General features: G+C 39.7%; 1 protein-coding gene across 1 annotated transcript; it reads left to right on the plus strand.

The window, feature by feature from the left end:
- The first annotated feature begins 2,719 nt into the window (after positions 1 to 2,719).
- LOC139726096 (diamine acetyltransferase 1-like) lies at positions 2,720 to 8,505 on the plus strand. Its single transcript, XM_071637176.1, has 5 exons — positions 2,720 to 2,825; positions 6,118 to 6,262; positions 6,856 to 7,035; positions 7,383 to 7,423; positions 8,278 to 8,505. Exons 2-5 carry the CDS (start codon positions 6,139 to 6,141, stop codon positions 8,503 to 8,505), a joined length of 573 nt encoding a protein of 190 aa, XP_071493277.1. The 5' UTR covers positions 2,720 to 2,825; positions 6,118 to 6,138.
- The last annotated feature ends 4,598 nt before the right edge of the window (positions 8,506 to 13,103 follow it).

Consider the following 13,103-nt stretch of genomic DNA (forward strand, 5'->3'; position numbering starts at 1 on the left):
GTAAGATTAAAATAAAAAAACACTTTCTACATTGCACATGTGATTTTAATAATGCCTGCAGTCTCTTCAATGCATATCGCATAGCCATAAGACTGCATAATTTTAATCTATAGATGAACAAGTATTGTAAGGGAACATAATGTGTAAACGGTTGTAACAGATACACCGAGAGAGGGCGGAAAGAAGAACGAAAGTTGGCGACTGTCCTCAGAGGACCTATGTTGACGATTCGGTACCGAAGACCGAATCAAAGTGTTCAAAAGGCAAACCCTGTCTGGTTCTAGTGTCATTCCCTGTTGTGCAAAGTTGTCCCCTTTCAGTATGAGTACATTTGCATACTGAAGCATGTTCCTATTTGAGTTTTTCTCAATGTACATGCACATGAAGAATTAGTCTGTGGGCCACAGCGCGTGTCTCGATTGCTCCTCTGTCTGTGTAGAGGAGCAAAGCCAACGAGACACAGGCTGTGGCTCACAGATTAAAGCTAAGGCAGTAGGCCTATGTGTAATTGCATTTGTATGCGAGAAAGTTACAGTAGTTACTGTACTGCTACTGTACAAAACAATTAATTAAACCAGTGCAGCTACAGTGTTAATAATTTTTTACAATTACACAGGATTTGACTCAGGTCAGTACACCTAGGAACACTCACAAGAGTAGTACTGTAGTAGAAGCCTGACATGTGTTTACCCTACCCGGCCCAGAGACCAGACATTTTACTACATTTAGTTTTACAATCATTTTTTTTTGTTGTTCAACTAGGGGCCTACAGTTACAGTTTGTAATTCAAGACAAGAGACACGATATGAAAGTTGCCTTGACGAATCATTTGTAGAAACTGGATAGATCTAACGTTAAATGATCAGATTAGCTTACCGCTAGGCCGCTTGAGTCTCCGACTTGTCACGCAGGCCAAGCAAGATCCATAGCCCTGCTCATCTGGTCCGAAATTAAAGACTTCAAAGGCATGACAACAAGAGCCACAGCTTTCGGAGAGTCTGGTCCATCATGTAGATCTAGTTTGCGAAGAATATCAACGCACAACGGTGCAGCTTGGAAGTTGGAACACCACACTATTGCCGAAACCAGTCGGCATGGAGATAAACAAAATCATGAGTCTATGAGTTGACCACGCACGGAGAAACGAGTAGGTCTACGTGTAGTAGGGACTTCTAAGTTCTGGTTCTGCTGCTGCTCCCCGAAACCGTCAACGAATCCAAGCTTCTCAGTAGCACATTGCACTGAATGCTCTTCTCATTATCACTGTCAGAAAAGCGACGCGGAGACGCTGATGTTGACATCCATTGATCATGGAAACAAGGTTTGGAGGAAATACTTGAAATGCTGCACAGATTTTGGTCGGAAAACGCAAGACTCGGAATCAATACGAAAAGCACATTTGTTACACAAACAGCAGCAGCTGTATGCTGTACACGCGATTCGGGGGATCCCCGATCGAGAAGTAAAAGCCACCTCGAAATTGACATGTACGATAAGTCACGATGCTTTAAATGGGCGAATATCTTTAATACACGTATTTATCAACTTATTATTTGTAATTTTTATATTATTATTTTTTTGTCGAAAAAAAGATATAAATTAATGATGATTATTGTGATATTTATAACTTAATTTATAACAATTATAGAAACGAGTAGAAGTTAGTCTTAATCTTACGCACGGTTTATATACGTTCTAATTTTATTCTCCTCTTATGATCTCTAAGATATATTATTTGAGCAATTTTTAATAAAAAGAAAAATAATTTTGAAATTCCATCAATATATGTAGAGATTAATACAAATATTGGCGTAAAATACGTATGTTATATTGCTACATGCAATATACCTGTTTGCAATAAGACTACAAGATTAGAGATCGATCGACTCTTTTCGATCCCACAAATTGCCTGCTGGACGCAATCTCATCGACCAATCAGGATGCTCGAAATGAATGAGGGAGTGGGGGTGGGGCCATTTTTTTCCGAAATATTTCGGGGAGACTTGGCAAACCAGACTGGACTGTTTTGGAGGTCGAGATGCGTGCGTGCGCGGCAAATTAATACAAGAGCGTACGGTGGAGCATACGCGTGCTGTAGCGGTGTGTGCGCGCGGTAAATGATCACACAAAACAACAACGCGTCCAGGCAGTGGACTAATAACTATGCCGCAGACGACTTTTGTAGCTGCGCATGCGCAGCTTCCATACACTCGGCGCAGCGGCTCCTCGCATAGCCTTTAAACAAGGCGACTCGCTCTGCGTGCCCCCGTATAGCGCGTTTACCCCACAAACCTGTTGGCCGGCGAGTGGAGCGAGCCGCCTTTATCCACTCGTTCAGGGATGTGTACTTTTGTCGTTGTTGTTGCTTTATATTCTTTGACAAATTTGCGTACAAATTTGACGCAGAAAATACACATGGCACCAAGGCAAGCCTCGTTACTCGTTAATATTAACTAGAATAAGAATAGTTACTTAATATTAACGAGGCTTGCCTTGGTGCCGTGTGTATTTTCTGCGTCAAATTTGTACGCAAATTTGTCAAAGAATATAAAGCAACAACAACGACAAAAGTACACATCCCTGAACGAGTGGATAAAGGCGGCTCGCTCCACTCGCCGGCCAACAGGTTTGTGGGGTAAACGCGCTATACGGGGGCACGCAGAGCGAGTCGCCTTGTTTAAAGGCTACTCCTCGCACTGCGATGCGACGTGTTCCAAACACTAGGAATCACCTTTCTGGGCAACCTCATAGGAATTTCGTTCTCCTGTCATCGCACCAGATCCAGAAAAGCGGGACATCAGAGCACCGCATTATATGCAGCAGAGGTAAGCTGAGCTGAACGTACTGCAGACCATATTATAAATGATCTTGACAATTGAGCTAATATTCTCTCTATCAGGTATCCCACATTGTACTCAAACGGCAGGCGAGTTGATGCGCTGAAAAATATAGGCCTACAGTGTATGTACGAACTGCATGTGAATGGTGAACTTGGTGAAGAACGGGGATTTCCCATTGTGCTAGTACACATGACGTTGTATGTACATGTACTATACAGTTATACCAAGGAGGTACTAGGCAAGCTTGCCTAGTACCTCCTTGGTTATACCTATCTGAGTGTATCCGTATTGTGTAGATAAGGCAACTATGGTATTGTTTTAACCCACGAGGCGAGGCGAAGTCGAATGGGGTTTTAGAGTACATGTTGTAGATAGTTTCCGTGATTACTCCTATCCATGCACGTAATATTCTTGCCAATACCCGAAAAGACACGCACATCATCTGTTTTATAGGACAGCTGACTTTTTTTTCAGTCATGCTGCGTAGGCCTATACATATAGTAGCAAGTTTCCTGGATGCATGGCTATGCATCCAGTAAGTACTGATGCATGGCAACTAATGTACTCGATGCATACTCTATCATGCATTCATAGCTATAGCAATCTCTTGAAAGAGTGCGCAGTTTGTAGGCAGTTTATTATAGTTTCACTGCATCCCTTTACAAGGTATTTGGAATACATTGTAGGCCTATCAATTTCAACTATTTCATACAAGTCTATTCAGTTTCGATACGTTTACAAGATTGCACATGAAACATATCCAAGCTTTTGCATGCTCCAATACCACAGATTCCAGATCTACCGGGCAAATAAACTTCATGAAATTTTCAACTGGCAGATCTATTGAATATGATTTACTTAATAAAACATAGTAGGGCCTACGAATAGTCCTGTAGCTTCGTTTGATTGCGTTTCTTGTGCCTCGTTGAATGATTGGGTTATGATGAATAAGTGTCATTTCAAGGTGATTTTTATCTAAGATTTCTTGTTCAGCGAAATACAATTTTAGGATGTTCTTACTGTACCAGGCTTACAGAAACTATCGTCGGCGATCGTATAATAAATAATTGATATCCAAAGTCTCGTCTCGTAAGAATAACAACAACAACAAAATACCCCGCAAAACTGTGGACTAATCATGCTATGATGTGACTGCAGTACATTTCTCGATATGTTCTACATAATAAGAGCACTCTATTGTGAAAGCACTATACTACATGGTGTGACATAATCTGTGTCTCGCACATTTTAATGGCCTTGAGATGATACAGGCTTGGCCTCAAACTTTGGACCTCAAACTTTGGACTTGATATCAAGAGGACATGGCCACTATGATAGAATGCTTACTCTCTAAAAAAAGTCGAGTGAAAATATTCACTCTTGAAAGAGTGAATACAAAAAAAGAGTGAATTTAGAGTGAAATTGGAGTGAATTTTGAGTGAAAATGTTCATTTTCACTCATTTTGGAATGACCTCAGGGATCACTCCAAAATCTTCGAGTGATCCCTGAGGTCACTCTAAAACGAGTGAAAATGAACATTTTCACTCAAAATTCACTCCAATTTCACTCTAAATTCACTCTTTTTTGTATTCACTCTTTTAGGAGTGAATATTTTCACTCGATTTCTTTTAGAGAGTAGAAAAATGTACGTTCATACCTTCTGGGGAAAAAAAATATTATAAAGGTGTTTTTTCGCCAAGATGTCATGCTGAACTGTTACGTCAAACCTTTTTTTTTATAATTTATGTTTTATTGAAAAATTATACAGAATCACACTATTTATAACAATCAACTTGATGAGAATAATACAATCTCTGAACAGTGTAGAGGAGTTGTAAAAAAGAACAAAAAAAAAAGGCAGAACATTAAGTTACCATATACAAATCAGATCTTGTTCAAGAGCGATATTCCGAGATGGGGAAGGAGCATAAAACAAACAAACAAGTAAACAAACTAATGAGTGACCAATGTTACGTCAAACCTGTTCCAGATTGTGATAGGACATTTTAAAACCTTTTGCCGCGAGGGATGTTAGATAATCTCGTAGCAGATCACAGGTTACAATGATTATCAATCATTCGCAGTTATTACCCTACGCGCGCCAATCCGGACATTTACACTTCATATTCCTAGTAAACCCGAGTTCATTAAAAAGAGTGTATAGTATACACTTGTTTTGATAAACTCGATTTTATAATGATATATTACACTTTGTTTCACTCCTTGCTGGATGGAAAAATAAAAACTTGAACTGAATTGAATTGAATTGAATTGTATAATGGCGTATATAAGTTGGTTCCAGCTTCGGAGATATTTTGTCTCAATCAGAAGGCCCATACCCACATTTAGCTTTGATATAGTCGTCATGACTGTTCTTTGTGCGTATATATTATATATATATATATATATATATATATATATATATATATATATTATATGTATAATTAATATGAAGAGTTTTACTGCAAAATGGGCTAAGCGCCATTTTTAAACATTTCAAAGTAAATCCGTCATCTGATAGAGCAAAATGAAACCTTTCCAGTAATACCTCACTTGTATAACATAGAGAAACATTCTAGAAGTTATGATTAAAAATATCCACTATTTTCTTATTTTCTTTGTTTTTAGCAGCTTTATTCGCAGACATCTCAACTTAAGAAGAATGGAGTTAGCTGGTTTGGGATAAAACTCTTCTTATATAAATATATATATGTATATATATATATATATATATATACATATATATATATATATATATATATATATATATATATAATATATATACATATACATGCATTATACATATACATATATTTAAGTGTGTGTGTGTGTGTGTGTGTGTGCAATTGTGTGTGTGCGTGTGTTCGTAAAACACTTGAAGAAAAAGAACAAAGAAAGACGAAGTGATAGCATGATTCATTGAGGCCTACAAGGAAAGAGAGCGTGTACTACAAAATAATTATACCCGTCATCGAAAGAACAGAGACAAATATTCCATAACAGTCTTTGAAATTGATCACCAAATTACAGTCTGTCATGGTTTGTGGACTGTAAACCAGTTACGCCTACTGGCAAAAGCAGAACAGAAAATGACAAGGGGCATTAAAAACGGAGGGCCCATTATCATTTAATTTTCGTGGATGTCGCGTGGCAGTAAGAATTTGTTATTTCACTATAAACATAATTATTTCATGTTTCATGCATTGGATATCTTTCATTCTTGAAAGACGATATTTTTGTTCGTTTGTTTGTTTGTTTTTTTCATTTCCGGTGGAGGAATTAGAGACTTGTAAAGCCATGGAAAGTTCGTACTTGATTCGCCGCGGGCAAGCTGACGATGCTGCTGCCCTCTATAGTCTGATAAAAGAGATGTCCGAGTACGAGAAACTTTCCGCCGGGTCTCTTCAGATGACGATTGACGGTAAATAAATGACGTCATAACTCTGTCTGGGAGTGGGGGGGGGGGGGGGGGGGGGGGGGTGGGCTAGGAATATGATAGATGTCAATCGTTCATTGATGCGTTTATCACATGAAAATCATCGTGAACAGGCAATGGACCATTCTGGAACATCCAAGAGAGTAACTGTTTCGACCTTTTGTCTTTTTGTACTAATATCTTTTTTTTTCTTTTTTTTTTTAGAATGCGACAGTGATATCTAGTCGAAATAGTTTCTAACATTTTTAAATCTTCCTTCTGACCATTGAACGAATCAAAACAAAAAATTGTAGGAATCAAGCCATTACGTCCCGTTTCCGGCCTTATTTCGCGGCTGTTGGACAATGCAGTAATGCACCTTATGATGTGATGGTGCCTGTGTAATCATGTATACGTACTTTTAGGGAGGAATTTCGGGCAACTAAAAAGAATGGATAAACGAGAGCATAACATTGACTAACACCCTCAATAAACCTACCTGTGTTACATCCGTCTGCCTAATCTGTTTTGTTGTTGCCCTTTATTTTTTCGGGGTCCATAATATGATTATACTGTTTTCTGTTTTATCACTGCCTAAGGGGTACGGGAGCACATTCTCTCCGCCGACTCGCCGGCGACGTGTCTTGTCATCGAGAACGAGAACTCTTCCAAAGATGTAGCAGATTTGGCAGGCTTCGCAGTCTATAACACGATTGTTCAAGCTTACACCGGCAAGTCGACTTATCTGAACAGTCTCTTCGTTGCAGCCAAGCACAGGCGTGAGTATAGTGTTGGAGAATCTTTGCAGAATATTAAAACCGTTACATCCGATTTGCACAATTGGGTTTTACCGATATCACAGTTTTGTGTACACATGAAAAATCATAAATTTCGTCTGTCGTTTGTTATTGTTGTTTATGTGTCCGATTGTTGTTAAAAAATCATTCTATTTGATGGAATGTGTTTGCTCATGTGATATTACGATGCGATACGATATGTGTGCGCGCGCAACTGATCCTCAAACGGCTTGAGATACGATGTGATGAAACACCCTGTGTTTTAACCCTCCTCAGATGTAATTTTGTTATTTTACATGATTCGTACATACTCGTTTTATTTCCAACAGGAAAGGGACTTGCATCGGCGTTACTCAACACGATGGCAAAGGTAACTTTTTTTTTCATGTTATTTCTAGTTGTATTGCATCTTTATTTTCAACGTTTGCGATGTTAAGCGCATGGAAATTATCCTTGTTCTGACATAATGAGTTGGAATTATTTCACATTCTGCGCTGACTGATACCCACTTTCTAGCAAAGCATATCGTGGCTTCTGTTGACCTGTGTCCCAGCTCATTGCATTATCTTTGAATTGACACACAAAAAAAAAATGTCTCTTTTGAATAGGCAAATTATATCTTGATATGTTATTGCTAAGATGAAACACTAAGAGTACACAAGTCATATAACAACAACAACAAATAATTAGTTGAAATGAACATAGGGCAAAAACACGCAAAAGGCAGTCTGTTTGAACAGAGATAAATAGAGTCATGTCTTAGAGCGAAATCTTGTTTCCTATCCAAGTACACGTACACCATACGATTCCAACCGGAGTCATAGGCCGTCATCATAATTGGCTCAGTCTGTCTGTAACAGGGAGCTTTGGATTTTCGCGACGCGGACATTCAGAGGAAAAACACCTGTTCTGCGCATGCGCAAAATCGCTTATCAAAATCGATCTCGCGTCGTCTCAGTTTTCACGGTCGGTTCAGGGCCATTTTTGCGTCCGATCAAATTCACGACGCAGAGAGTTACTCGATGCACTGATCATAATTATGGGGGCGCCATTTTACTTTGTATAGGTTGCGTCCTCGCGTAATCTGAAGCTTCTTTGTAACACGATGCAGGGAGAGAGAAGAACTGCCAACGCAGTCGTCACCTAAACGTCCACGTCGCAAATCTAAAGCTCCCAAATGACGGCTGGGCGAAATCATTTTGCTCATTAATTGTTCCTCCGCAGGATTCCCGTAAGTCTGGGTGCTCTGCCATGACGTGGCGTGTCTACGCGTGGAACTCGGAGACGATCAGGGTTTACGAGAAGCTGGGTGCGCACAACGTCACCAAGGATGAGGAGCTGGAAATATACGCACTCGAGAGCGAAAAATTACAAGTCCTGGCCGAGAGAGAACTCAAATCGAGAGAGGACGTGAAGATTGATATACAGACACAACAAGATTCCGATTCATAGAGACACTTCGCCATAATAACAGCTTACAATAACTATCATATACCGGGCATTGTGGTCACAGTGGTAACCAGGTAACACCCAATCGTCTGGAAGCAGTTCGGTTGTCGCTATGAAAACTGACCTCATGAAATGCGAAGTTTGATATGATTTGGCATACTACAGATTATGACGACGCTCAGAAGTGAGTGATTGACTCATAAAAAATGTGGGTTTCGAGTCATGTTTTATCACAAAGACAGAGCGCTGGGTGAAAAGGAGTGTATAATGAGGTGCTATAATAACTTACTGTTATTCCTGCAACGGTGACATGGCATTTGTTCCTGCGACAATTGCTCCGGTCTTATTTTCTCCAAGAACTTAGGGTTAGGGTTGTGATAGCGTTTTCGGTTTATCAATTTGATGTGAGAAATGGGATAAGGGTTAGGGTTATGTTTGTGGGTATGATGTATGTTTGGCTTAGCGTGCAGATATTTCACGGGAGCAATTGTCGCAGGAGCAAATATGGAATCTCCTGCAACATGATCATTTATGATGATATAACAGAGGGTGGAGAACTACGGAGAATGAGCAAAGCCAAGGACGAAATGAAATAAGGCCTTTTTCAGCTCCTTCTTCTTCCGCCTAGTTGCAATGCACTCGAGTAACACTCCATCCAACCTCATTTCATCGATTTAATGAATCCTAACCTTGGCTGCAACCTACTTATGGCAGAGTCGACAAGAATTTTGTCTAGTTTATCCTCGTGAAAGTGGAACGGACTTCAGTCTTTTGTTACGACCAAAATCACACTGAGAATGATCGCACAAAAGAAACAACTAATGTTCAGGCGGTTCATCAAAAGTGATATTGTGGGTACAGACTCGTAATCACTTTTCACAACAGTACAATAGTGATCAATAGAAAAATCATATAAATCGGTACTGGAATCACACGCATTACAGCCAAATCTTAAATCACAAGGTCCATGTACAACTGTACATGGAAATGTCCAAATACGATGTTCGATGCACAGATGAATGATCCTTGATGCACCGATGAATGATTCCTCCGATGTAAATCCAGAGGCGCAGGTTACAATAATCCACGGTATGGTTCAAGGGTAAAGATCCAGGGTATACGTCCACAGCGAAACGTGCAGAATCCAAACGTTAAAGCCCGGTCACACAGCACTTTACGGCTTAATCACGGCCAAAACCCGTCAAAAAGTGGTCTCCCGTGAAGCAGACGATGTTGTTCGCGTTAATGTCGAGTTTAAGACGAGCTACGGTCGATTTATAGACGTGGCAGGACGCGGGAGAAAATTGGAACGGCGTCGGACGCGGTAAAAAGTTTTGAACTGCTCAAAATTTTATTCCACGGACAACCACGGGCGGCACATGTGGTAAAGACGTGCAACACACGTGCAACACACGTGATAATCCGTGTTCCGGCAGTGATTAAAATTTGGGGAGACGCGGTAAGACGCGAAAGTTTAGCAGTCTGTCACGGGCAGAGCACGGTCATCTGACGCGTGTTACGCGTTGGTATCACGGGAAATAGCGTGTGTTGAGCGGCTTATCACTGACAAATGGATTTTTTCCCGCGTACATACACGTAGCTGGACGTGGTTAGCCGTGCTTAGGCAGTGCTTCAGCAGAGGAAGAGCCGCTAACGGCCATACCCCGTACAAAGTACGGCCAAACCAAAATTGACCAAAAAATTACCACTTACGACCACGTCCACCAGACTTTCATAACTTTTTGTACGTGATTTAGACGTGGAGTGCTGCGTGACCGGGGCTTTATGACGACCGCGTCCAGTCGATGCGTTGAATGATGATTCAGCCAATAATATCCAGCTGGGAATCCAGCCCGTCACAGCTTTGTCGTAGCAATGTCCATTGACATAAAAATGGAGGCTATCTCCAATGTAGGCAAATTAATTCTCTGCAGACAAAATGTCTCCCAAGCCTTATCTCCACAAATAGAGCAGGTCAGCAGGTAACACAGGACTGACTATAACAAGTCGCTTCAGAGCCAGAAGTGACGTAAATCTCGGAGCAGAGGTGTTAGGTACTCTGCCTACTGCAGAATTTCTGCGGCTTATATAGGTCCATTCACCCCTTTCTTGAATGTTCTGTAATTTGCTCCAGCCTAGGGCCACATACTTGTATACTAGCAAGTTCAAGACTGTTCCAGAAATCCTAGCTGACTCACTGCCTAACTATGTGCATAACTTCCTACCAAAAATAACTACCAGTCACATTGGGCTACAGGGACAGTGCATGTTTTTCATCACTCAGCCAAATATGTAAACACTTCCTAGAACATTCTAGATTGGGTGAGAAATCATTCTAGGTTGAGTGAGCGATATGGTACAATGTATTTCCTGTCACAAGCATGTATTGTAAATCAACAACATGTATTGTAGCTATACCAAATAGAATGTTCTCCACTAAACTCGTCAACCTGTGTGTACTGTATCTATACCAAATAGAAAGTTCTCCACTAATCTGGTCAACCTTTATACATACACATTTTAAAACAACCATACATACAGTACATCCCACATGTACATAACTACTAGTGTGTACATTTGTGACACTTTAAAACGGCGCTTTCCGTCGAATCATTGTGTCTTTTACTACAGATTGTATATTGGAAGTGCATAAAATACACGCGCTATGTCATCACGTTCGTAATCGTTAGTGTTTGTAAGAGACTATTTCATATTTCGTTGCAACTGATTGACAAATTGCCCTACATCGACGTCGAGGAAACATCTCTACGGAAGAATTTCATGAATTTGAATATTTCATGTATTCTTTACTTATATCTCCTGTGCATAATGTTGACATAAAAGTAGTTTGTATTTTCTCTTTAACAAATACGTAAGAAACTATACTCATGTTGTATACATTGTGTCATCATATCAATCATTCATAATATATACACACATGTATGTGTTTGTGCATGATTAATTTCATCAAGCACAACCTTTAGTAGAATTTCTCAACCGGGAAATCCTGCAATGTTTACTAGTAATATTCAAATATGGTTATGATTACATACTGCTTGATAATTATAGAATTTGCAAAGTAATCTTTAGTATTGACAGATTGATCGATGATCTCACAGAAGCAATCCTTTGCAGAGTGCAGTAATAATATAAACTCGTCAAAACTATTCCGAGGGACTCGTGGAATTACAATGTATAGTACATGTTCTTCGTTGTTATATTACTGTCACTTTCGTGAATTGGTGTTAAATGCCACTCTGAGTGATGGCTTTCATGAAAGTAGGTATTGAAATATCCATAAAAGCATTTTGTTTTACGAGATAATGTGTGTTATCTTGTCATGGGACCTTTAAAGGAAACCAAAAACCCAAAGAGCAATGTGGATTGAGTGAAAGCAGCAACATCAGTAGAACACATCATTGAAAGTTTGAGGAAAATCGGACAATCGATGTAAAAGTTATGAATTTTTAAAGTTTTGGTGTTAGAACCACTGGATAAAGAGACTACTTGAGTTTATGGCGTCATGAATGTGTGGACAACAATATGAAGAAAATATAAAGAAAATTCAACATGCTTTCACTTTTCTAGCGTAATGAAAGAGCACTTCCCTAACCGCTTTCAGAAAGCAGGAGGAATAATATACTACAACGTACCTTTAACCCATGTCTGTATCAAGTTGATGGAATGTGTAACTTCCGTTTTAAAAAAATGAATTTTGTGGAATTCTCTTTATATTTTCTTTATATTGTTGTCCACACACGACGTCATGAACTCTTAAGTAGTCTACTTATCCAGTCATTACAACACCAAAACTTTAAAAATTAATAACGTTTGCATCGATTGTCCGATTTTCCACAAACTTTCACTGATGTGTTCTATAACTAATTTTGCTGCTCTCACTCAATCCACATTGCTCTTTGGGTTTTGGTTTCCTTTAAGTGTCATAAACCACAGACCTGCATGAACCAAGCCGACAAATCCATGCAGGGGGTAGGGAGAGAAAGAGATGGAGAGAGAGAGAGAGGGGGGGGGGGGGGGGGGAGTCCGTCCCAACTCTGTGTTCCATGGGTGCAGCAAGGTCTCTGTGAAAGAATTGAATAAATCGTTTATCGCATTTTGATTTACCTTGCGTCGATCAACAAGATTTGATGTGGCGCGGGGTAAATTTACGAGTCACTAGTTTGTGATTATGCTCTTGAAGGCACATTCAGGAGTTGAGTGAGAAAGGAGCGAAATGCATGCAGTTTCCGAAACAACAGAGGCGATTGTTCTATAAGATTTCGTTCACACAACGGGCAGACATAGTCCAAATTTACGGAGGATTTTTACATTTTTAGTCCAGTCTCATTTTCTGTTTTTCACTAATGGCTCAGTAGCAACACAAACAAAGTAAATCAACAGATGGTCGTCAAATTGCGAGAACAGTACAAAGTACAAAAACTAACGCTGCCATCACCAAACGAAATCAAAGCAAAATGAAACAAGCAAAAAAAAAAATATCGGATTGTTAACACAAACCAGTAAGAAAATTATGCCATAAGAAAGGAGAGATATCAATAAATATTATAACATGTACTGCCTGGAGCTACAGCGCATTTCAC

The sequence above is a fragment of the Diadema antillarum genome, unplaced genomic scaffold (genome assembly GCF_040938485.1).
Source record: "Diadema antillarum isolate AM-2024a unplaced genomic scaffold, OU_Dant_1.0 seq00000079_RagTag, whole genome shotgun sequence".
Taxonomy (NCBI): Eukaryota; Metazoa; Echinodermata; class Echinoidea; order Diadematoida; family Diadematidae; genus Diadema; species Diadema antillarum.